At 36.8% G+C, this 25,800-nt stretch overlaps 1 protein-coding gene across 4 annotated transcripts in view; it reads left to right on the forward strand.

The window, feature by feature from the left end:
- LOC117340282 (kin of IRRE-like protein 1) overlaps nt 1-25,800 on the forward strand; it is a 378,740-nt gene that overhangs the window by 320,814 nt on the left and 32,126 nt on the right. For all 4 annotated transcript variants that reach the window (XR_004535419.1, XM_033902047.1, XM_033902049.1 and 1 more), the window contains 2 exons: nt 13,315-13,524; nt 25,573-25,695. Coding sequence is in view for 3 of the 4 variants with exons in the window: in XM_033902047.1 (XP_033757938.1) it covers nt 13,315-13,524; nt 25,573-25,695 (333 nt within the window). In the remaining variant the exon portion in view is untranslated. The remainder of the gene's footprint in view (nt 1-13,314; nt 13,525-25,572; nt 25,696-25,800) is intronic.

A 25,800-nucleotide genomic window follows, 5' to 3' on the forward strand; every position in this document is an offset into this window, starting at 1 on the left:
ATGGTAGGTACATTGTTACATCATCTTCAAACACAGGTGTGATGTTATTTGGAGTAGGTTGCCATGGATACCAGTCTTTGAGGAATAATTGCCCTACCTGGACGGTACTCTCTCTAAGTGTCTGTTTATACCCAACATGACAAATTACAAATTGAATTGTACTGATTATTGGAAGGCTGAATACTGGAAGGTCTTACGGGAGGTGAGTTGTCGTGGAAACAGATGGGAGTTTCTTTGAGTTTACTGATGTTACCAAGAGGTGTTCTCGTTTGTTGTGATTAATTTAATACAGCTCGTTTACTGACAGTTGTTAATGTTCTTACGCAGGTGACAAGTATGTTACAACATACTTACCAATACTTGAAATAACGAAAAGGATAAGTTTTACCAACTTAGGACTTGATTTCTTGCTGAAGAGTTTGAGGTTGCATTTTAAAATGTCATTCTAATTAAAACTACCACCAAGATTCATAGATTCATGTTCTGATATGGAGCCTGGGTATATTAGCTTATTTTGTTATTTTTTGGCGGCCTCAGATAGGGTTACCATGGTGTTACCATAGCAACATAGCATTATTTTAACCATAGCAACAGCCTGTACCATGTTTCTATGGCAACAGTCTGTCATGTCTCAATGTCTGTGTCATATGTCTCAATGGGTATTGATGCGTCATGTTTTAGGATAGTGTCATGTTACTATGGTAACAGGTCATATGTCGTGTGACTATGTTAATTAATCACCTGAAGATTAAGCAATGTCTGGCCTGATTGGTGTGTCTGGGCCCACGCCTGTCAGGTAGGTGTAATCTTATGGTGGAGCAATGTAAAATGGCTGACATTCCCATCTCAGATACTGTTGCACCGTTGCTCTCTGAACTAACGACAAAATTAAACTTAGGGAATCATCCACCGTCGCTCTCTGACCTAACGACAAAATTAAACTTTGGGAATTATCCACTGCTGTCCAGCTATGGTTCCTGGGGGATTGTCAAGCCCCTGGGTAATTGTGTCTTCCTGGCAGGTGTGAAAACTCATTGACAGAACTGGAAAACAAAAAGGTTGTCACAAGCCTACAGGAAAAAGTTACAATGGGTTATACAGTCCTGGTGTGAAGTGTAGAAACTACATGGACAAAATTAGAGTTATGAAATTGTTTCCAATCTTCTAGGAATATTCCTTAGTTCATGGAAAGATTCCAAAATAGTCCCATAGCTTCAGGAGATTATTTTTGTCATGGAAAGAGAAATGAAAAAGACATTTCTTTATGTATATATATGTCAACGTTTAGGGAGAATGAAAAAATATAATGGTCTGTCAGAATCATACTAATGTCAATGTTCAGGAAGAAAAAAAATTGCAACTATGTGATGGAGTCATTCTCATATATATTTGTCAACGTTTGGGGAGAAAAAAGTTGTTATAATGTGACAGAACCTAAACATAAAATTCTATTTCAAATCGTATCCTGGCAACGGAGCATGTTTGACAGATCTATATATCCCATGAAATATACTGACGTCATTATACACGTCTACCTATTATCTGTGCCAAGGTGAACGGTAGACAATTTGTCATGATACAAAACAAGTCCTAGCTAAGATCATCTCCCATGCACCAGGGTCTACGTCTTGGATCTTTCAATAACTTGCTCTTGAGACATCAATTTGGCAACAGGAAAGACAGGCCGATGCAAATGTTTAGCTTCATTGACAAATATGTGTCTGTGGAAGGACAGAGATGCCTTCAGAAGCAATACAATTAGGATTCAAGTGTTCATCCAACTAGGAATATCCATTTTTTACAAGAGGCGATATGATTATGATTCAAGTGTTCATTCGACTTGGAACAGCAAGTTTTTTGCAAGAGGCCATATGATTATGATTCAAGTGTCTGTAAGACTCTGAATGCCCATTTTTATCTGGCATGGCAAAACACAGTGGAAGTAATTAGCACTTGTGTGTAAACTTATCTCTAAGAGTCGTCTTGTGGGCATATTTGGTCTGTCGACACCTTCAGTGAGAAAGTTAACGTTGTTCATGATAAAATTTATAGATATAATAAAGAGTTTATATTTCCAATTATGACTTTGTATGTAGATAATGATAAGGATTTATGAGAAAATCAAGAAGATCTAGTTAATACCTGTATGTTAAGAAGTATAAATATTTTGGTTTAGTGTAGATATGGTCGTTATAGAACACCTTCCTTCCATGTCTTTGTGTTATGAAGTATACATATTTTGGTATAGTAAAGATATTTTTGTTACAGAACGCCTTCCTCCCATATCTGTTTGTAAAGAAGTATACATATTCTGGTATAGTATAGATATAGTCGTTATAGAACACCTTCCTTCTATGTCTTTGTGCTGAGAAAGTTGCCATTTAATAACTTAGTTGGTAAAGCATCAAACAAATACAACACAAATGAGGTGGTCAGTGTCTGGGGTGTGTGGCTCTATCCCTCTAGTGTATACACTGTAATGATTAAGGCCCAGGGCACTTAGAAAAACAGTTTGTGTGGGGAGGTAGTCACCATCTACTACCACAAACCCTCACCTGGTTGTTCATGCTTAACGTATGCAAAGACACTGTTGGAAAGGTCAAGGCTATAACAGGCAATAGAAGTCAATACAGCATTATATATAGATATATGACAATTTGTTATGTTATGTATCAAAAAAATTACCTGAGACCTTTATTTTTCTCTTTTAGTAATACAGCTCATTAGTCCATACAATCGGAGTATGTTTGATGTATGTCTATATTAAACCCACCAGACATTTGTTGCTGAGTTGATAAACAGAAGCGTACCACATACCCTAGTTTTTCCCCTGCCGTCCTCCCCTGACATCCTTATGAGAGGATCACAGTCTAATTACGTGTTTTACACGCACATTCACACCTGTGGATGTTCTGACAGCACTCCCAACACCTCAATACATCTGCCAAATGTCTTTACAACATCCATCAGGTAACATAGCCAATGGTCTATACACCACTAATCTTCCTATCTGGAGCTGTTTGAGACAGTCATAACTAAGGTGATCAATCTCCTCTCCCTCCTCTGCCCCAAATCCCCCCTCCCCCTCCCTCCTCTGCCCCAAATCTCCCTCTCCCCTTCACCACCATCCTCATTTCCTCCACTGGCATGTTCTCTGATATTGATCACAACACCTTAGTAATGTCACTTTGGACAGTTATAAAATTGATAATGTCCCTATGGACTGTCATGACCTTGGTAATGTCACCGTGGCTATTCATGACCTTGGTATAATGTCACTATTGACAGTCATGACCTTGGTATCATCCCTCTATGGACTGTCATGACCTTGGTAATGTCACCCTGGCTATTCATGACCTTGGTATAATGTCACTATTGACAGTCATGACCTTGGTATCATCACTATGGACAGTCATGACCTTGGACATTGATAACATCATTTGAAACATGACCTTGATGAAGTCACCATGAACATATGACATAGGTAATGTTACCATGGATACCTGAACTTGTTTACATTAGACAATGTCATCACCACATTTAGTATAATTCCCACTGGTGATTTATCATTAGCTGACTGGAGGCTGTGTTTTCAGTGTTAATCTCACTAATTAGTGCTGTGTATAATTATGTATCCATGTGTCTAAATAATGTGATGGATTAGAAGTCCTTGGTTATAGTTTGATGGTTAACTGGTTCATTTCCATAAATTGTAGATGGATTCCATGCTCTCATTAAAATGACTTTTTTTTTAGAATCAAAAAATATATTCTAATGCAGTAAAGACATATTTCTGCTAGTCAGTTCAAACATTTAACTTTGGTTAGGAATTAACTCTTTATACAGTAAGATTTGTACACTCTGACCTAGCGGATGCCTCCTGTTTTCCAGACAACACAATTTGGGACGTCAAGGCAATTCTCAGAAACCAGATGACTTACATACACTTTAATATATCTTTTTTTCAGATAAGAAGACAATTCAAAACTAAATTTGAAATATACATTGTTGAACAATAGCATGGGTGGTCTGAACTTAAAAGAAGTTTTTTGGACCATTTCGTAACATCTGGGTACAGACACCAGGTCATTCTCTAAACAAAATCAGATCATTAGCAGGATTAATATAGTAAATCAAGTATCTATGGTAACCATATTGTGTCTTAATGGAGACTTTAAAGGGTGTATGTTGTCTTAACTTAGATATGGAAAATGTATGCTATCTTACTGTGATATGGAGACTTAAGGGTGTATGCTACCTTACTGTGATGTGGAGACTTAAGGCTGTATGCTACCTTACTGTGACATGGAGACTTACGATGTATGCTATCTTACTGTGATATGGAGACTTAAGGATGTATGCTATCTTACTGTGATATGGAGACTTAAGGATGTATGCTATCTTACTGTGATATGGAGACTTAAGGGTGTATGCTACCTTACTGTGATGTGGAGACTTAAGGCTGTATGCTACCTTACTGTGACATGGAGACTTAGGATGTATGCTATCTTACTGTGACATGGAGACTTATAAGGATGTATGCTATCTTACTGTGACATGGATCCCTCGACTTAAGGATGTATGCTACCTATCTCTGACATGGAGACTTAAGGATGTATGCTACCTATCTCTGACATGGAGACTTAAGGATGTATGCTTCCTATCTCTGACATGGAGACTTAAGGATGTATGCTACCTTTTTGGCTGTATACTGTTCACCTAGTCATGTATCTCCTTTTCAAAGAATTTAGAATTGTCAAAAAATCTTTTAGCTGTTTTTTTTATGTTGTCAATTAGGTAATGATATATTTTGAAAGTACGCAAGAACATATTTTTCAAAATTTTCCGAAAAAATACATGCATAATGGACACCGGTTCAAATAGAATTTGAAAGGAGACAACTCTGTTAAAAATAGATAAAATGTAAATTATCTTTCACATAAAGTAAACCTGCCAGCTCTTTCCATGAAGGAGTTTGTCTTTTATCATCATAGGAAACATTTGTTCTGATTACGTCAAGTTCAGTAACATAGTTTGGATTGACAATTTTAGAATTCGTTACCAGGACCGACTGTCCATCTGTAGTTATCAACATCTCTTTCTCTATATAGAACCAGTCACCGAATTACAACCCAGGTCGTAGATGTTCTTGCAGACATCGTAATGGAATGATTAACTGACAATTTAATAAAGAAAGTGTAGTATTTTGAAATTCGGGTTAATGAATGAATCATACATGATTGTGAAAGACTGCTGTCCTTTAGACTGGACCATTGAGTGTATCACAGTGAAATCTTCCCGGCAGTTAGAGTGAGCGATCCTCGGGGTGAAAACATAAAAATTGAAATCACTTAGAAATGTGGAAATCTGTAGAAAATTACAAGACAGTGGCTGACAGAGCAAATCAGACAAAATTCAAATTGCTATATTGTTTTTATTTGGCAGTAAATATAAAAGAAAATTTTTTTTTTTTTTTTTTATTATTTTACAACAATTTTTAAACAAATTATACCAACTTACAATCACCAATATTGTCTACTCAGATGGGCATACACACCCATGCCATGTAATAAGCCCACCCTATGTCTAATACATTTCATTTAAAAGAGAACCTAGCAAAAGATCATTGCCTAGAATGGCTACCAGCCACTAATTTCTTGTAAAGAATTGAACAGGTATTAAAATTCTTGCACTAGATTATCTCCCCTGAGTTTGATACTTCGGATTTCTTAGAACCAGATATAGGAACAAAATTATGATTTTGATATTGTAGCGTTAGGGGCTAGTATAATCATTGCCCAGCAAAACGTCAACTGCTTATAAACTTTGAGTCAAATAAAATGTATGGGTTGGCCCCCAGGCTTATTACAGAATGTATTTGGTAACAGAGGTATTCAGTAACGTTGGTACGTCCAGACAATGGTTGGTTTCCAATGTTTGTAGTGGTACGTCCAGACATCTCAATGGTTGGTTTCCAATGTTTGTAGTGGTACGTCCAGACAATGGTTGGTTTCCAATGTTTGTAGTGGTACGTCCAGACATCTGAATGGTTGGTTTCCAATGTTTGTAGTGGTACGTCCAGACAATAGTTGGTTTCCAATGTTTGTAGTGGTACGTCCAGACATCTCAATGGTTGGTTTCCAATGTTTGTAGTGGTACGTCCAGACAATGGTTGGTTTCCAATGTTTGTAGTGGTACATCCAGACAATGGTTGGTTTCCAATGTTTGTAGTGGTACGTCCAGACATCTCAATGGTTGGTTTCCAATGTTTGTAGTGGTACGTCCAGACAATGGTTGGTTTCCAATGTTTGTAGTGGTACGTCCAGACATCTGAATGGTTGGTTTCCAATGTTTGTAGTGGTACGTCCAGACAATGGTTGGTTTCCAATGTTTGTAGTGGTACATCATCCAGACATCTCAATGGTTGGTTTCCAATGTTTGTAGTGGTACGTCCAGACAATGGTTGGTTTCCAATGTTTGTAGTGGTACATCCAGACAATGGTTGGTTTCCAATGTTTGTAGTGGTACGTCCAGACAATGGTTGGTTTCCAATGTTTGTAGTGGTACGTCCAGACGTCTCAATGGTTGGTTTCCAATGTTTGTAGTGGTACGTCCAGACAATGGTTGGTTTCCAATGTTTGTAGTGGTACGTCCAGACATCTCAATGGTTGGTTTCCAATGTTTGTAGTGGTACGTCCAGACAATGGTTGGTTTCCAATGTTTGTAGTGGTACGTCCAGACAATGGTTGGTTTCCAATGTTTGTAGTGGTACGTCCAGACATCTCAATGGTTGGTTTCCAATGTTAGTAGTGGTACGTCCAGACAATGGTTGGTTTCCAATGTTTGTAGTGGTACGTCCAGACAATGGTTGGTTTCCAATGTTTGTAGTGGTACGTCCAGACATCTCAATGGTTGGTTTCCAATGTTAGTAGTGGTACGTCCAGACAATGGTTGGTTTCCAATGTTTGTAGTGGTACGTCCAGACAATGGTTGGTTTCCAATGTTTGTAGTGGTACGTCATCCAGACGTCTCAATGGTTGGTTTCCAATGTTTGTAGTGGTTCGTCCAGACAATGGTTGGTTTCCAATGTTTGTAGTGGTACGTCCAGACATCTGAATGGTTGGTTTCCAATGTTTGTAGTGGTATGTCCAGACAATGGTTGGTTTCCAATGTTTGTAGTGGTATGTCCAGACATCTCAATGGTTGGTTTCCAATGTTTGTAGTGGTACGTCCAGACAATGGTTGGTTTCCAATGTTTGTAGTGGTACGTCCAGACATCTCAATGGTTGGTTTCCAATGTTAGTAGTGGTACGTCCAGACAATGGTTGGTTTCCAATGTTTGTAGTGGTACGTCCAGACATCTCAATGGTTGGTTTCCAATGTTAGTAGTGGTACGTCCAGACAATGGTTGGTTTCCAATGTTTGTAGTGGTACGTCCAGACATCTCAATGGTTGGTTTCCAATGTTAGTAGTGGTACGTCCAGACAATGGTTGGTTTCCAATGTTTGTAGTGGTACGTCCAGACAATGGTTGGTTTCCAATGTTTGTAGTGGTACGTCCAGACATCTCAATGGTTGGTTTCCAATGTTTGTAGTGGTACGTCCAGACAATGGTTGGTTTCCAATGTTTGTAGTGGTACGTCCAGACAATGGTTGGTTTCCAATGTTTGTAGTGGTACGTCATCCAGACGTCTCAATGGTTGGTTTCCAATGTTTGTAGTGGTTCGTCCAGACAATGGTTGGTTTCCAATGTTTGTAGTGGTACGTCCAGACATCTGAATGGTTGGTTTCCAATGTTTGTAGTGGTATGTCCAGACAATGGTTGGTTTCCAATGTTTGTAGTGGTATGTCCAGACATCTCAATGGTTGGTTTCCAATGTTTGTAGTGGTACGTCCAGACAATGGTTGGTTTCCAATGTTTGTAGTGGTACGTCCAGACAATGGTTGGTTTCCAATGTTTGTAGTGGTATGTCCAGACAATGGTTGGTTTCCAATGTTTGTAGTGGTACGTCCAGACATCTCAATGGTTGGTTTCCAATGTTTGTAGTGGTACGTCCAGACAATGGTTGGTTTCCAATGTTTGTAGTGGTACGTCCAGACATCTCAATGGTTGGTTTCCAATGTTTGTAGTGGTACGTCCAGACATCTCAATGGTTGGTTTCCAATGTTTGTAGTGGTACGTCCAGACAATGGTTGGTTTCCAATGTTTGTAGTGGTATGTCAAGACAATGGTTGGTTTCCAATGTTTGTAGTGGTATGTCCAGACATCTCAATGGTTTCCAATGTTTGTAGTGGTACGTCCAGACAATGGTTGGTTTCCAATGTTTGTAGTGGTACGTCCAGACAATGGTTGGTTTCCAATGTTTGTAGTGGTACGTCCAGACATCTCAATGGTTGGTTTCCAATGTTTGTAGTGGTACGTCCAGACATCTCAATGGTTGGTTTCCAATGTTTGTAGTGGTACGTCCAGACAATGGTTGGTTTCCAATGTTTGTAGTGGTACGTCCAGACATCTCAATGGTTGGTTTCCAATGTTTGTAGTGGTACGTCCAGACAATGGTTGGTTTCCAATGTTTGTAGTGGTACGTCCAGACATCTCAATGGTTGGTTTCCAATGTTTGTAGTGGTACGTCCAGACAATGGTTGGTTTCCAATGTTTGTAGTGGTATGTCCAGACATCTCAATGGTTGGTTTCCAATGTTTGTAGTGGTACGTCCAGACAATGGTTGGTTTCCAATGTTTGTAGTGGTACGTCCAGACATCTCAATGGTTGGTTTCCAATGTTTGTAGTGGTACGTCCAGACATCTAAATGGTTGGTTTCCAATGTTTGTAGTGGTACGTCCAGACAATGGTTGGTTTCCAATGTTTGTAGTGGTATGTCCAGACATCTCAATGGTTGGTTTCCAATGTTTGTAGTGGTATGTCCAGACAATGGTTGGTTTCCAAGGTTTGTAGTGGTACGTCCAGACATCTCAATGGTTGGTTTCCAATGTTTGTAGTGGTACGTCCAGACGTCTCAATGGTTGGTTTCCAATGTTTGTAGTGGTATGTCCAGACGTCTCAATGGTTGGTTTCCAATGTTTGTAGTGGTATGTCCAGACATCTCAATGGTTGGTTTCCAATGTTTGTAGTGGTACGTCCAGACATCTCAATGGTTGGTTTCCAATGTTTGTAGTGGTACGTCCAGACAATGGTTGGTTTCCAATGTTTGTAGTGGTACGTCCAGACATCACAATGGTTGGTTTCCAATGTTTGTAGTGGTATGTCCAGACATCTAAATGGTTGGTTTCCAATGTTTGTAGTGGTACGTCCAGACATCACAATGGTTGGTTTCCAATGTTTGTAGTGGTATGTCCAGACATCTCAATGGTTGGTTTCCAATGTTTGTAGTGGTACGTCCAGACAATGGTTGGTTTCCAATGTTTGTAGTGGTACGTCCAGACATCTCAATGGTTGGTTTCCAATGTTTGTAGTGGTACGTCCAGACAATGGTTGGTTTCCAATGTTTGTAGTGGTACGTCCAGACATCTCAATGGTTGGTTTCCAATGTTTGTAGTGGTATGTCCAGACATCTAAATGGTTGGTTTCCAATGTTTGTAGTGGTACGTCCAGACATCTCAATGGTTGGTTTCCAATGTTTGTAGTGGTACGTCCAGACAATGGTTGGTTTCCAATGTTTGTAGTGGTACGTCCAGACATCTCAATGGTTGGTTTCCAATGTTTGTAGTGGTACGTCCAGACAATGGTTGGTTTCCAATGTTTGTAGTGGTACGTCCAGACATCTCAATGGTTGGTTTCCAATGTTTGTAGTGGTACGTCCAGACATCTAAATGGTTGGTTTCCAATGTTTGTAGTGGTACGTCCAGACATCTCAATGGTTGGTTTCCAATGTTTGTAGTGGTACGTCCAGACAATGGTTGGTTTCCAATGTTTGTAGTGGTACGTCCAGACATCTCAATGGTTGGTTTCCAATGTTTGTAGTGGTACGTCCAGACAATGGTTGGTTTCCAATGTTTGTAGTGGTATGTCCAGACAATGGTTGGTTTCCAATGTTTGTAGTGGTACGTCCAGACATCTCAATGGTTGGTTTCCAATGTTTGTAGTGGTACGTCCAGACATCTCAATGGTTGGTTTCCAATGTTTGTAGTGGTATGTCCAGACAATGGTTGGTTTCCAATGTTTGTAGTGGTACGTCCAGACAATGGTTGGTTTCCAATGTTTGTAGTGGTACGTCCAGACAATGGTTGGTTTCCAATGTTTGTAGTGGTATGTCCAGACAATGGTTGGTTTCCAATGTTTGTAGTGGTACGTCCAGACAATGGTTGGTTTCCAATGTTTGTAGTGGTACGTCCAGACAATGGTTGGTTTCCAATGTTTGTAGTGGTACGTCCAGACAATGGTTGGTTTCCAATGTTTGTAGTGGTATGTCCAGACAATGGTTGGTTTCCAATGTTTGTAGTGGTACGTCCAGACATCTCAATGGTTGGTTTCCAATGTTTGTAGTGGTACATCCAGACAATGGTTGGTTTCCAATGTTTGTAGTGGTATGTCCAGACATCTCAATGGTTGGTTTCCAATGTTTGTAGTGGTACGTCCAGACATCTCAATGGTTGGTTTCCAATGTTTGTAGTGGTACGTCCAGACAATGGTTGGTTTCCAATGTTTGTAGTGGTACGTCCAGACAATGGTTGGTTTCCAATGTTTGTAGTGGTACGTCCAGACATCTCAATGGTTGGTTTCCAATGTTTGTAGTGGTACATCCAGACAATGGTTGGTTTCCAATGTTTGTAGTGGTACGTCCAGACATCTCAATGGTTGGTTTCCAATGTTTGTAGTAATATAGAGTAATGGTGACCTATACACCATAAAACCAAATTGGTAACCTGAATGTCTCTTTGAGGAATTCTGGCAGGTGGCACTTTGGTACGCCAAGCATGTCACTGATGGCCATGAAAATTCTGTATAATTTGATTAAAGCATGTCTGAGAATTATATGTCAGAAATAGCCTATTGATAACTCAATTAGAAAGATAAAAAACAGGTGGGTTGTGTTGTATGTTTTCCTAATATGTACGTTAGCCAATTAAGATAGAACAAATAACAATTACTCCAAGTTTAAAGGTTTATTTGACCATAAGGAGATGTCAGAGGGGGACGACCTGCCATTATTGGTAATCCTCTAACATCTGAGTCACCTGAAAGTTTGACATGCTCCTCAGGTCAATAAAGCCTAGTCTGGGTCACACACAACCTTTATAGATACTCATTCCTCAGGATTTGAGAAGATGACTTCCGAATTTGGACCCAAAATTCAGACATGGGTATTTTGGTTGTTTGTCATTCTCAACATCTAGTTTGCCCAATAGAAAGAACAACTTAAAATATATAGTTTTAAAGGGACTGAGACCGTAGAAAGAAATGGACGGAGCTTTTCTCAACATATTTGACATTTTGGTTTTTACTCGAGTTTTTTTTTTAAACACATTACATTTAAAAGATAAATTGTGCTGGTTTGCCAAGGAAAAGTCCATAAATATTCTTTTTGGGGCTTGAAATTTTGAACAAATACAATCCCTTTCCTGGAAATTCTTCGAAATTGACAAGTATATATGAGTTTTGTTTACCCATAATTCCCTTGAAAACAATCTATAATGGCGGTGTTTTGTGTTAGGAGACAGTATAATGTAATTATCTGTTGTGTGTCTAACATGAAATGAACCATTACTACCAGCTAATTGAGTTGTAACTTCTGAAAGTAAACTCATTTGAGCACATTTCTTACATATGTATATACTTACATATTTATGTCAGGTGTACCATGTCAAAGTCTTAACTTTGAATTTTAATCTAATTTGTCTAGGTTTAATAGCTTTCTACAGAAAAGGGACATCAGCCATGTGTGTCACAGTTCACTGACAATGTGTGTTACAGTTCACTGACAATGTGTGTCACAGTTCACTGACAATGTGTGTCACAGTTCACTGACAATGTGTGTTACAGTTCACCGACAATGTGTGTCACAGTTCACTGACAATGTGTGTCACAGTTCACTGACAATGTGTGTTACAGTTCACTGACAATGTGTGTTACAGTTCACCGACAATGTGTGTCACAGTTCACTGACAATGTGTGTCACAGTTCACTGACAATGTGTGTTACAGTTCACCGACAATGTATGTCACAGTTCACTGACAATACAATGTATGTGTTACAGTTCACTGACAATGTGTGTTACAGTTCACTGACAATGTGTGGTACAGTTCACTGACAATGTGTGGTACAGTTCACTGACAATGTGTTACAGTTCACTGACAATGTGTGTTACAGTTCACTGACAATGTGTGTTACAGTTCACTGACAATGTGTGTCACAGTTCACTGACAATGTGTGTTACAGTTCACTGACAATGTGTTACAGTTCACTGACAATGTGTGTCACAGTTCACTGACAATGTGTGTTACAGTTCACTGACAATGTATGTTACAGTTCACTGACAATGTGTGTTACAGTTCATTGACAATGTGTTACAGTTCACTGGCAATGTGTGTCAAAGTTCACTGACAATGTGTGTCACAGTTCACTGACAATGTGTGTCACAGTTCACTGACAATGTGTGTCACAGTTCACTGACAATGTGTGTTACAGTTCACTGACAATGTGTGTCACAGTTCACTGACAATGTGTGTCACAGTTCACTGGTAATGTGTGTCACAGTTCACTGACAATGTGTGTCACAGTTCACTGACAATGTGTGTTACAGTTCACTGGCAATGTGTGTCACAGTTCACTGACAATGTGTGTCACAGTTCACTGACAATGTGTGTCACAGTTCACTGACAATGTGTGTCACAGTTCACTGGTAATGTGTGTCACAGTTCACTGACAATGTGTGTCACAGTTCACTGACAATATGTGTCACAGTTCACTGGCAATGTGGTTAAGACAATAGATATAATGCTTTTATTTCAGATGACTGTCATTTAACGACACATTACCAATGTCCGGTCAATTTCCCTGGAATATCCAGAGTTTTTCCTTGGAATTCCATTGGAAATTTATTGTCCATGGAAATAGGTTGGAAAAAGACTATAGTGCATGACAAAGATATGTTTTCCTATTAATTTTGTCTGAAATACTCCAGCCTTTTCCATGGAAATTGTACAACCGGTGCTATATTTAAACAAAATCTTTCATTGTCTAGCCAATATTACCCAATGTATTCTGAAAGACAATACTTGGTCAGTATTTGTCAGTCTAGGCAGATATCTTTTGCTTTACAACAGTAACTTATTGATATTGTTTTTGTTCCTCTAGCGCTGGGATCCCAACAATTCACTGCCCAACCCGAAAACACGACGACGACTCAGAACTCTACTGTTGTGCTGCAATGTGAAGTGAAAAACCGACAGGGCACGCTTCAGTGGACGCGAAATCGGCTAGGCCTTGGGACTGTTCGTGCACTGCCAGGGTTTCCACGCTACTCTATGGTGGGAGGGACAAATACTATTGGAGGAGACACGATTGGTGAGTAGTCAGGTCATGTGACAAGTAAAACTTTTGATTGGTGGAAACATAACATCATATCTGCTATTAATGCGTGTTGTCATGTTTGTCTGTTACTAAAACAAATTTGTCTTCACAATGAAAATATTTATCATAAATTTGATCAAGAACTAAAAACACTTCATCACAAATTCTATGAAAGTTTGAATTCTGGTTATTTTAAAACTTGGAAACAAAGGATTATTTTCTCAAAATTTTTAAACAAACTATATCTTCCTCGAATTGAATTCACATCACTGTTAACAATTCTATTCTTTTATTAGAGAAAACTGAGGGGGATATAGTTTTTAATTATTTTTCTAAGGTTTATAGCAGAACAACACCTGAGTTAATTGAAAACCAAAATAACCAAAACATATCTTCATTAAGTGTTTTTAATAAAACCCATCAAAATCTTACTTCTATGAATTTTCAATTCCAAAATGTCAATGTCATTGTAAGTTTTGAATAATAGTATAAAAATTATTAAATGTATGGATTGTTTGAGAAACCCTAAAACCTGGACATGCATATTTCTAGTGCATACATCAGTGCAGTAGACCTATACATTTATAAATGTTTGATATCAGAGTATCGGGATCAGTGTCAGTGGTTACATGTTAGTACAGGTTACAAGTGGTTTGTACTAATGTGGTGTCAGAAGGCTTTTGGCATTTATATAACCAATATAATGTTAAGTGTGTCGTATTTCATCTAAAAATCAGTAAAATAAATATTGTAATTCTAACACAGAATTGATAAAATCAGGGCGAAATATCAACTGAAACATCAGGAGAATAATAACATTTACAAAAATCCATATTTCTAGCTCAAATCAAATTAATAAAGGGAAACTAATATTTAGGAAAATGACAAGAGATGTGTAAATGACTGTGATTCTAACCAAAATTGTTAGAAAAGGGTAAAACAAGATAAAAAAACAGTAATTCTACCTTAGAATGCATAAGCGGAGACATTAAACATTAAAAAGATACAGAAATGTGTCTTTTGCTTCTTAAATGTTAAGAAGGAGAGTGAAAGTAGGTAATAATCTAGTTAATGTCACATTGTCAATGCAAGAATCGTGGCAGTGACAAAAGAACCACCAGACATGTCAATGTGTAGTTATCTCTCCTACAAATTTGGTTGTTATTTCCCCTACAGATTGTGAAGTTATCTCCCCTGCAGATTCTGTAGTTATCTTCCATACAGATTCTATAGGTATTGTCCATACATATTCTGAAAGTATCTCCCCTGCTTTTCTGTAGTTATCTCCCTTGGTGGTTTGAAGTTATCTCCCTTGTTGTTCTGTAGTTATCTCCCTTGTTGTTATGTAGTTATCTCCCTTGTTGTTCTGTAGTTATCTCCCTTGTTGTTCTGTTGTTATCTCCCTTGTTGTTCTGTAGTTATCTCCCATGCTGTTCTGTAGTTATCTCCCCTGTATATTCTAGTACACACGGACACCTAAGCCTCTAAAATTCTGTAAAAAATTGTCCAGCTAAATTATTTTACTAGATTAATTCCCCTCAAATTGAAACCTGTTATCAGACATAACCTGGAAACCAAAACGTATAAAGCCCAATTCTATACCAATAGTTTTAATATCTTTAAGACAGGAGCCAGTCTAGGACAACTATTTACTGCCAATCCTGAAAACTGTTGAGAATTTTAGGTTTGACATTAAAATAGAAAAAGGAGTCAAAATCATATCAGCTGAAACCTAAGTTGCTCAAAGAGTATGCAGACTCATCATTTTGGAGCAGGCTTATATCTGAGATGATGGGCTTATTTGAGGTAATTATGGTAAAATATGACAGAATATTACAGCTTACACTGCAGTTATCCAGATTTTATTGAAGAATTTAATATCCACTTCAACACACACTCCTGACCGCTTCTTCATGAAAATTTAATTATGAAGTCAGGATGAGATAGTAAATAGTGAAAACTGAAGGAAATTGAATATAAATTGGCCAAAGCTTTCCATTTCACAGGTATAATAGATAGACTTTATGATAGGTATATTATATATAGATGTATATAAAGTCACGGTAATACCGTAAATGATGTACTATGTTGTAATTAGTTTTAGGAGTATGATGTACCTATTGTATTTATGTGTCGATAAACAATGTCTGGAGATACTTACAGCCCAGCGATTAGCCTACCACCAACCTCCTCCCCCCCCCCCCCCCCCCCCCCCCCAAAAAAAAAAAAAACCCAATCAACAAAACAAAACCAACAAAAGTAACAAAAATATAGTTATCAATAGCAAAAAGGAAGGCGCTCTGCTCTAACAAGTGTGCTGGCTTTGATAGGTATACACAATTTCAAAAAGTTCAATCTTCTAATTTAGGTTTGTGGACCACAGAAGCACAGACAATTTCCCCTAACAAAACATGTTTTCTGGGATACAACTCACAATTGACATCCTAAGAAGTATGGCAGTAGCAGATTGCTTAGATGAACATTTTCACACAAGAAATACCAGATTCTCTGTGCCAGTACCGAGTGTCAAATCAGCACTGCTGACTAGCCTCTAGCTTTCAGTCTGCTGTGGAGATTATTTTTGAAATATTAGTTTTTTCTTGAAGTTACTGAAAGACACTCCACTTGTCGGTGGCGGAGTCAGTGGTGTGGTTTCAGTGAATCAGGTGCTGGTTGTTAGAGAATATTGGAATCATCACCAAGATTTTTATAAAGTTAGGGAACATTGAAATTATCCACAAGATCTTTAGAGAACATCAAGATTATGTATAAAGTTTTTATAAAGTCAGGGATATGGTGAGAGAAAATTAAACCAATCCGCTGTATTTATATCATGATAAGTTCATGTTTACAGGAAGGAGAGGTTGGTTTTGTGTATTAATTACATCGTGTACCAATGTAGGAAGGAGAGGTTGGTTTTGTGTATTAATTACATCTGTACCAATGTCCTCCAGTGTCCACACAGATAGATTACAGATGTAACAAGGGGAGACAATTCATTATTATGTGGTAATCATCTGGTGGAGATTTATACGTATGAATTAACACTTAGCCCGACACACATGCATGTATCCACCATGTCAGTAATCTGTCTTTACATACACCAGATAAAGATTATCATTATACACAGACTGGACAGGATCCCTACAGTCTTGATACCATCATATCTAATTGTCTCTGATTACCAATAACATCCATTCTGGTTTATACATTATCATTATTCTCTGGTCAATCTGGATTTCTCTGGTCAGTTTGAAATTCTCTGGTCAGTTTGAAATTCTCTGGTCAGTTTGAAATTCTCTGGTCAGTTTGGATTTCTCTGGTCAGTTTGGATTTCTCTGGTCAGTTTGGAATTCTCTGGTCAGTTTGGAATTCTCTGGTCAGTTTGAAATTCTCTGGTCAGTTTGGATTTTTCTGGTCAGTTTGGAATTCTCTGGTCAGTTTGAAATTCTCTGGTCAGTTTGGATTTCTCTGGTCAGTTTGGATTTCTCTGGTCAGTCAGGATTTCTCTGGTCAGTCTGGATTTCTCTGGTCAGTTTGAAATTCTCTGGTCAGTTTGGATTTCTCTGGTCAGTTTGGATTTCTCTGGTCAGTCAGGATTTCTCTGGTCAGTCAGGACTTCTGTCTCCACTTTTCATCACTCAGTAGCCTGATTATTATACCTATTATCAGAGTGCAGTGTATGTGGTCAGTCTGCAGCCAGCTGTGGTCAGTCTGCACACACATGGGTGTGATAAGAGCCCTCTTAAGTAGGATTTGATGATTGGTGAGATGGAATGCCATTATTCACATTTGACTGGTCCACTGGACGGTCCAGTAAGGCTGTAGTGACTGTGAAGATTGATGATGTTTGGACAGTGGTCTGAAACTGATGGCACAAAATGTCTGACCGATCTATTTCTCTATCAGTCCTAATATATAACTAGTCAGTATCATGATGGAAGGACGATCTATTTCTCTATCAGCCCTAATATATAACCAGTCATTATCATGATGGAGGGACAAGTCTTACCAATATGATTTTGAGAAAGTGTGTGATCAAATTAATACTGTTTTCAAACTTAATCATATTTCATTATGCTCCGTTTCTTTAAAATGTTGTGACACAATATAACTCATTTGAACTGCTATTCTTGAGAAATCTAAGTTATATCCCCTGATTAGAAGTTGTGGTACATATTTTGACTACTTTCAGTATACTGTAGACACAAATTTTATGAAAAACGAATTAAATATGTAGCATCAAAATACATCCATTTGGAGTGAAAAATAAAAATCCCCCCCCCCCCAAAATAAAACAGAAAATTCTCAATAAATTATTGGGTGGAGGGTAATTCACACACATTTATAATTTTTCTATTATCAACAAAACTACATTACTACTATTTTCACAACCCTGGGTATCACACTCTCGACAGTCGTCAGTGTCAGCTAGTGGTCAGTTTTGTGATGAACTGACTTCCTATATGTCAGTATAACTGAATTATCATTATTACCAATTATTACTGAAGAATGTTTCTGTACCCAGTCCCTTAATTATAATGTTATGCCATGCTTTCCATCACTTTGATGAATGGCCGAGTGCTGTCTGGACTCTGTTTACAAACCTTCTGATGACATTGATCATAATTCCTCGTCTCTGATGTATCGGTCAGTCACACTCGGTCAGTCTAGGTAATCAACATTTTAGGATTTGTCCAGTTGTGATCATTAATTAGCTGTCAGTGATTTTTGAGATTTCTGTTGATACTCATCATCTATCGTGAGAAGGGTCAGAAATCATGTGAAGAATCAGAAATTGTGTAAAGGGTAAGAGAACCAAAATCGTTCTAATCATGCAGAAGGATAGAATTACAGAAAGATTCAAACAATCCTCAGTAATAAGTAATTATGGTAGACTGTTCCGTCTGTAAACCATAAACCATCAAATCTTCAAGAAACAGAAAAAGAATTTTCAAATGTTCAACAAAAAAGGCAGCTTGAAGGTAGAATGTACCATAGCTACCTCCTTGTTCATAATAGCAGCTCAGTAAAACATGCTTCTCCCCCCCCCCCCCCCCCCCCCCCCCCACCCCCATTTTGAATATCAGTTGGGGTGGGACATATACAGTTCCCCTGGACTCCCACCCTGTCCCATATCCTATGTGAATCGGTGACATCTTTAACCATTGACAGATTTGGTTCATATTTACAACTTAGTGTCATAACATCGATTTCTACACCTGATCACATATCTGGGGGCCACGGTGGCGAGTGGTTAAGTTGTCCCGACACTTTATCACTAGCCCTCCACCTCTGGGTTGCGAGTTCGAAACCTATGTGGGGCAGTTGCCAGGTATTGACCGTAGGCCGGTGGTTTTTCTCCGGGTACTCTGGCTTTCCTCCACCTCCAAAACCAGGCACGTCCTTAAATGACCCTGACTGTTAATAGGACGTTAAACAAAAAAAAACAAAAAAACGAAATGATCACATATTGGACTGGACCCCTTCTGCATTATTTTTACATAATAGTAAGGCTTCCATGTCTTCAACAAAGATTTTCTAGTTTTTATTTAAGTTACTGTTTAATTATCACTCACTGGGCTTATTTCAGATTAAAACTTAATTAAATTACGGTTACAGCGATGACAGGGAACATTCAGTATATAAATAAAAGTAATTAGGTGATATAATTATCCCTAGATTTAGACTGGCTCATTTAATATCAACATCAAACATTTAATCATAGATATTTAAACACGGCAGAAGGTTTTTTGTAGTAAACTGCTGATTTATGTATTTTAATGACCTGAGTATGGATAACATGTTCTCCAAAAATCCTGAGTACCTGCACATTGTTTTTATTATAAAAGGTAAATTAAAGTGATTTCTCTGGCACTAGCGGTATTTATACGATGTTATACGATGTAGTGTTACCTGTTGAGTTACAAACATGCGGGGTTCTATTACAGCCTCCTGATGTAGACATAACTCAATCTGTTTCTTATAACTAATACAATATAAGGGGGAGATCTATGGTAAACTAATACAATATAAGGGGGGATCTATGGTAAACTAATACAATATAAGGGGGAGATCTATGGTAAACTAATACAATATAAGGGGGAGATCTATGGTAAACTAATACAATATAAGGGGGGGGGGGATCTATGGTAAACTAATACAATATAAGGGAGAGATCTATGGTAAATTAATACAATATAAGGAGGGGATCTATGGTAAACTAATACAATATAAGGGGGAGATCTATGGTAAACTAATACAATATAAGGGGGGGATCTATGGTAAACTAATACAATATAAGGGGGAGATCTATGGTAAACTAATACAATATAAGGGGGGATCTATGGTAAACTAATACAATATAAGGGGGGGATATATGGTAAACTAATACAATATAAGGGGGAGATATATGGTAAACTAATACAATATAAGGGGGGGATCTATGGTAAACTAATACAATATAAGGGGGAGATCTATGATAAATTAATACAATATAAGGGGGAGATCTATGGTAAACTAATACAATATAGGGGGGAGATCTATGGTAAACTAATACAATATAAGGGGGAGATATATGGTAAATTATACAATATAAGGGGGGGATCTATGGTAAATTATACAATATAAGGGGGAGATCTATGGTAAATTATACAATATAAGGGGGGGGGGGGTCTATGGTAAACTAATACAATATAAGGGGGGGATCTATGGTAAATTAATACAATATAAGGGGGGATCTATGGTAAACTAATACAATATAAGGGGGAGATCTATGGTAAACTAATACAATATAAGGGAGAGATCTATGGTAAATTAATACAATATAAGGGGGATCTATGGTAAACTAATACAATATAAGGGGAGATCTATGGTAAATTAATACAATATAAGGGGGGATCTATGGTTAATTAATACAATATAAGGGGGAGATCTATGGTAAATTAATACAATATAAGGGAGAGATCTATGGTTAATTAATACAATATAAGGGGGAGATCTATGGTAAACTAATACAATATAAGGGGGGGATCTATGGTAAACTAATACAATATAAGGGGGAGATCTATGGTAAACTAATACAATATAAGGGGAGATCTATGGTAAATTAATACAATATAAGGGGGGATCTATGGTTAATTAATACAATATAAGGGGGAGATCTATGGTAAACTAATACAATATAAGGGGGAGATCTATGGTAAACTAATACAATATAAGGGGGAGATCTATGGTAAACTAATACAATATAAGGGGGGGATCTATGGTAAATTATACAATATAAGGGGGGATCTATGGTAAACTAATACAATATAAGGGGGAGATCTATGGTAAACTAATACAATATAAGGGGGGGATCTATGGTAAACTAATACAATATAAGGGGGAGATCTATGGTAAAGTAATACAATATAAGGGGGAGATCTATGGTAAACTAATACATTATAAGGGGGAGATCTATGGTAAACTAATACAATATAAGGGGGGGATCTATGGTAAATTAATACAATATAAGGGGGAGATCTATGGTAAACTAATACAATATAAGGGGGGGATCTATGGTAAACTAATACAATATAAGGGGGGGATCTATGGTAAACTAATACAATATAAGGGGGGGATCTATGGTAAACTAATACAATATAAGGGGGAGATCTATGGTAAATTATACATCTCTCCTTAATTAACTCACATTAACGCTGATTACGTTATAATCCAATCTTACGTGCAGATGTATGGCATGCTCCGTTAATTAGACTTTGTGTCTTTGAATCTCGATTCCATTCGTACTTATTTCACATTAAACATGTGATGATAGTACTAATCTGTGTCTGTACACATTAAAATACAGGTGTATAAACGACAACAATTTTAATCATATCATCGTAATTATTTGTTAAAATTTTTACACGTGACAATAGAAGTTGTTGAATATATATAGCTGACACGAACTAATTCCACATGCAAACACAGAAGCCACGTCAGAACAGCTTGCTGCCGAAACTTCCCAGGAATTCTGAAAACTGTTTCAAGGAAATTTCCGAATAACTTTCTTGGCCACAGTACCCAGATTTCCATATTTCAAATAAAAATGACAAAATTTTGCTATTCCGATTATAATTGATAAACATTCATGAAAGATCTTCAGGCAATCAATGATGACATATGTCGATTCCACTTCAAGACTTCAATCTACTATTACAACACCATCAGTAAAAAAAATAAATATACCTATAAAAAATCGGAATTTCACATGTGTAACAAATTTAAGTAACACTAACTGAGAGTGATTTATAAGCAGCTTTAATTTTTTTCGCCTGCACTAGAATTGTACATGTCAGTATTTTTCCACGCTGTATGTAATTACATAACGGAGATTTGACTAAGTTACACTGACTGACCCCAGCTGAAAAGTGTGATGTGGGTAAATAAAGAGTCGTGGGTTGTCAGATGTATTATAACTAGAACCTCCGGGGCTACACTTTCTTTCCTGCGTTCAATTAAGGGAATATGTAAGGTTGATTTCTGTGGTTTATAAGAGTTCTCTTTCTTTAATTCTAGTACCATATTTATCCTCAAATAAGCCCCCTTCCCTAGTGTAAACATTTAGTACCATATTTATTCTCAAATGAACTCCCTCTCCTAGTGTTAAAGTTTAGTACTAAATTTGGAGAGCTAGCTAGCCTTATTTGTGAACCACTTTTAGATGATAATTAATGCAAAAATGAAGAAGGGGCATATTTGTGGATAAATACTTTAGGTTATTTAATGCTTCAGGATTTTTTTTGATTTTTTTTGGTTAAAACAGTATGTGCCATTATATTAAATGTCATGATTAAAAACCAAAGTCAAATTAGCTGTTATCTTTATACGGGTTGATTTATGTGGAACTCTTACTTAAAAGAGATACATAAAGTACATATCACTTTACTCTATGTGGAACTCTTACAGAAAGAAGATACATAAAGTACATAATGTGGAACTCTTACAGAAAGAAGATACATAAAGTACATAATGTGGAACTCTTACAGAAAGGAGATACATAAAGTACATAATGTGGAACTCTTACAGAAAGGAGATACATAAAGTACATATCTAATTTATCAGACACCATTGCCAACATTTTAAAACCTATTTTTTTCATTTACGTTTCACATTTCTTTGTATAGATGTTTATATTTTATTGAGGTTAACTATATAAACTTGGATACACTATAAATATTCATTATCAAATTTAACTGTTTCCTGTAAGCATTTTTAATGTTCACAATGGAAAATGCTATTTTTTTTTTCAAATCTTGTTACTAAAGCACTTTTCAAAAACAATGCTCAAAACTGCAGGATGAGGTTCTTTTTATGATTAATAAGATGGATTTTTTTCATGTTTATTTGGGTGATGTTGTAGCCCTCCTGCGTTGTTACTGGAGTGTAAATGACCTCGGAGGAACAAATGTTTGAAGTCAGTGTCCTTGTTAATGCTTATCTCCCTTGTTAGAGGATAAACCTTTGACATCTGAAACAATAAAAGGTTTACAAACATCCAATTAGTTACGAACCTATAGGGATGTATCTTCCAGCTTGGATGAATTTCATGCACAAAACTGAAGTCATAAGATAAAAGGTTTTGTTTTTGGTGTAGTTTATCACTTATTAATTTAAATGTATGGTTTCCGTGTCGAGGCCAGGTTTTACAGGACTCTAAGCCCCTCGGCTGCAGACTAATTTTGAGTTTAAGACTTTTTTTCCACCCACCGATGTCTCTTGTGACACTCTCAACAGTTTCTGTCTAGGACTTTTGATTTTTATTGGTTTTCCTGCCTGGAGATAAATTGATCTATCGGTCTGTATATGTACATGTGTTTTGCTTACATTTTTTTAGAAAGTAAAACTGTAAGATAGATATATAAAACATTCTCTTTTATAGTCCTGTTTGACTTTTATGTTGTTTCTTATTTCACTCTTTCTTTTGTTCTGGGTTATCACAAGCTGTTTTTGATTTCGTCTCCGTAAATATAAGCTAGACAGAATGTTGTACCTGATCCATTGTGTCCAAGTTAAGTAAAAATCTGGTAGAGCAATTCCTTTTTATAGACTAAAGTAACTGACAATTGCCATAGATACTAGGAATATTTATTTCACTTCCTTAGTTTTGCCCCAGTAGTTAAGGTATTATACCTAACTCATGTCAATAATTACAATGTTGATTTTATATGCCTAACTCTTGTCAATACTAGGATATTAATGCCTAACTCTGGTCAGTTTTACAAATGGTATTGTAAGGCATTACAAACATATTAGCTTTTTACAAATGTTGGTCATAAAAAAAACATATTCACGGTTGATCGTACATTTAAAATTATCTTTAAATACGGTTGAATGAATTAGTTTAAAGAAAAAATCTATAAATCATTGCAGTATGAGGACAATATGGTCGTCAATACGAGCTTAGTGAATGGTCTGAGTATTTATGGCAAAAATAAAAAAGGTAACAAAATGAAAGGAATCAATCTTCAATAGTTGACTAAACATTATCATATCCTGTCCTGGGAGGAAGTCAATACTCAAATGTTTGAAAAATTAATGAAATGGAAGAAAAGGTTTTTCGAAAAATGTCATGTTGAGCGCTGTTTATGGAGACCATGGTTTGTACACTGGTATGTTTTGGGGGTTTTATCGATGATAGTGCATGGTGTAATACTAGTGGTATCAATATTGTATGAATACACTACATTTCATCATTGTATCCTGTCGAGTGGTCCATACGATAACCAACACATATATAGTATATTAACCAAAATTCTTAATCACCAGAGAGTTCTAGTATATCAACTAAATTCTTAATCACCAGAGTGTTTTAGTATTTAAACTAATTTCTTATTCACCAGAGTGTTTTAGTAATATATAACCTTAAATCTTAGTCACCAGAGTGTTTTAGTATATAAACCTATATTCTCAGTCACCAGAATGTTTGCATTCACTGTAAATAACCCCTGAAAACCTCACACAGCTACAATGTACATGTATATGATCTTCAGAACTTACTGTGACTGTGAAAGTTAGAAGAGAAGAATTCCTTCAACTCTTTTGGTGAAATTTTTTATCATATCAGTTCTGTAACATATCTGTTATGTCTTAACAAAAGTAAACATCTAAAGTAAACAATGTCTCTCAGTATATGTTTCCAGTATCGATATTATACCCTCAATAAAGGAATCCATTTCTCTCTCAAAAACATACCTGTCTGATTATGATGCTTAACAACCAATTAAAATTTATCATAGGTATATTGTAAAACATGGGATGTTTGTGTGTACATTGTTTTGTGGTTTGGAACCTTCAAAGTATTTCATGGATGAAAACTTTCATGGTTTACCCATGCAACAATGATATAACAATAATACAGATAACAATATTCCTTGTATTTATATCAATCTTTAGCAACACAAATGAAATTATCTTAATGAAAGTCATAAAATTGTCTTTGTTATTTGTGTTACTATATTACATATCAAATTATCAACACAATGTATCTTATGTACGATGTGATATTGATCCGAAGGTTAAAGATTTGAATTTCCTATCGTAACTCATACTGATGATGAATTATGTACTGTAACAACTGTTAGGTATAAAAATCCACACAGTTTGTCATGTATATTGATATGGACTATAGGTATAATAAAAACCCAAACAGCTTGCATGTTTATTGATATGGACTATAGCTAACTATAGGTATATAGACTCAAGGAAATCTGAATTGCTACATATTCTGTGGATATAAATGTGTCTAAGCAAAAGATTTTCTCATAGAGAATTTAATGGCACAAGGGAGGTAACTCTCAAAATAGCCTCTCAAATAAAGGAAGATTGCTCTCCCCTTATTAATAACAAACAAGTCACACTTAATTATAGGAGTCAGTGATACTCTGAATAAAAAAGTTAAAACAGTAGGTGGTTACATATATGTGAGTATTGTTTTTAATTCATTATCTAGTGAGTATTGATTGAGAATAATTAGTGACTATTTTTGTGTACTTGTAGAGGAGTACAACCTGAAGATTGTTGATGTACAGCTGGAGGATGATGGGGAGTATCGCTGTCAGGTCACGGCCACCGAACAGACGCAGGGAATCATCACCAACAAAATCACTCTTAATGTACAATGTAGGTAACCTAGACTGGCCAATCATAATTACTGTATCAATGTATATAACTTTGGCTGTAGCCAATCACAATTACTGTACCAACATAGATAACTTTGGCTGTGGC

The sequence above is a fragment of the Pecten maximus genome, chromosome 13, assembly GCF_902652985.1.
Source record: "Pecten maximus chromosome 13, xPecMax1.1, whole genome shotgun sequence".
Classification (NCBI taxonomy): domain Eukaryota; kingdom Metazoa; phylum Mollusca; class Bivalvia; order Pectinida; family Pectinidae; genus Pecten; species Pecten maximus.